This window comes from Plectropomus leopardus, unplaced genomic scaffold (assembly GCF_008729295.1).
Source record: "Plectropomus leopardus isolate mb unplaced genomic scaffold, YSFRI_Pleo_2.0 unplaced_scaffold52999, whole genome shotgun sequence".
Taxonomy (NCBI): Eukaryota; Metazoa; Chordata; class Actinopteri; order Perciformes; family Serranidae; genus Plectropomus; species Plectropomus leopardus.
Window position 1 is genome coordinate 1 of NW_024658187.1, and position 911 is coordinate 911.

General features: G+C 45.6%; 1 protein-coding gene across 1 annotated transcript; it reads left to right on the forward strand.

Moving 5' to 3' along the window:
* Positions 1 to 20: 20 nt before the first annotated feature.
* On the forward strand, positions 21 to 820 carry LOC121939613 (the record flags this gene model as incomplete). Its single annotated transcript, XM_042482617.1, has 2 exons — positions 21 to 61; positions 147 to 820. A coding segment is annotated over exon 2 (625 nt), but the record flags the coding sequence as incomplete, so codon positions are not given.
* Between the last annotated feature and the right edge of the window lie 91 nt (positions 821 to 911).

Here is a 911-nt window from a genome sequence, read left to right on the forward strand (position 1 = left end):
ATATGTCACTTTGCCTGTATGAGTGTCTGAGGGCCGTTGGGCTACAGGGTCACTACACCAGGTAAGCTCACTCTCTCAAATTACATCCAAACTTTCCCTGTCCTCTTCTGCTCTGCCCATCGCTTTCTCCATTTCCTGTCCTTCAGATTTACCTCAGTGGGAGTTTGCCGTGCAGCCCACCTTTCAGCACTGTCCATGGAGGACTATCCCATCCTGGGAATCCGCTCTATGGAGGACAGGACTCGACTCTTTAATCTGGTCCAAATGGTCAAAACTCTTGACCTTGAATATGAAGATGGTGATGATTATTATGATGTTAATGATGAAGACTATGCTGTAGCAGATGACAGCTTTAGCTATGATGATGAGGATGAGAAGGGTGCTGGAGTAAATGCAACCAGTTTTTCCGATCCATCATTCGTTCGCAGACAACTTGATTTCAGTTCAGAAGGAATTGATCATCATGTGAAGCTATTTTCTCCTCCAGAAGACACTGTTCATGCAAGTACTGAGCCAGGCCGGGGCAAAGGATCAGCCAGACCTTTGCAGCTTGACACTGGAGGGGCTTTGGTATGTGGCTGCAAAGGGAAGAGGAACCAAAGGCCAGATGCCCGTGAATCTGATCATCACACAGCAGCAAACACAGAGCCAAACATCATGCAAGGAGAATCCATGTACAGCTCTGCCACTAAATTATCGCCAAAGTTTGTCTCACTGTGTAAATTAAACAACAGACCTGCACCAGTGGCATCAAATAGTTTTAGAAACAAACCAGTTGGATGCAAAGACAGAAAAGGAATCTCTAGGAAGGACAAACTCTGTACAGGAATAAGCAGTAACGCAGCTACTGAAAATAAGCCAACACCTGTTTATGAATCAAAGAGAACAGCTGGCTACAACTATGGTCTGCC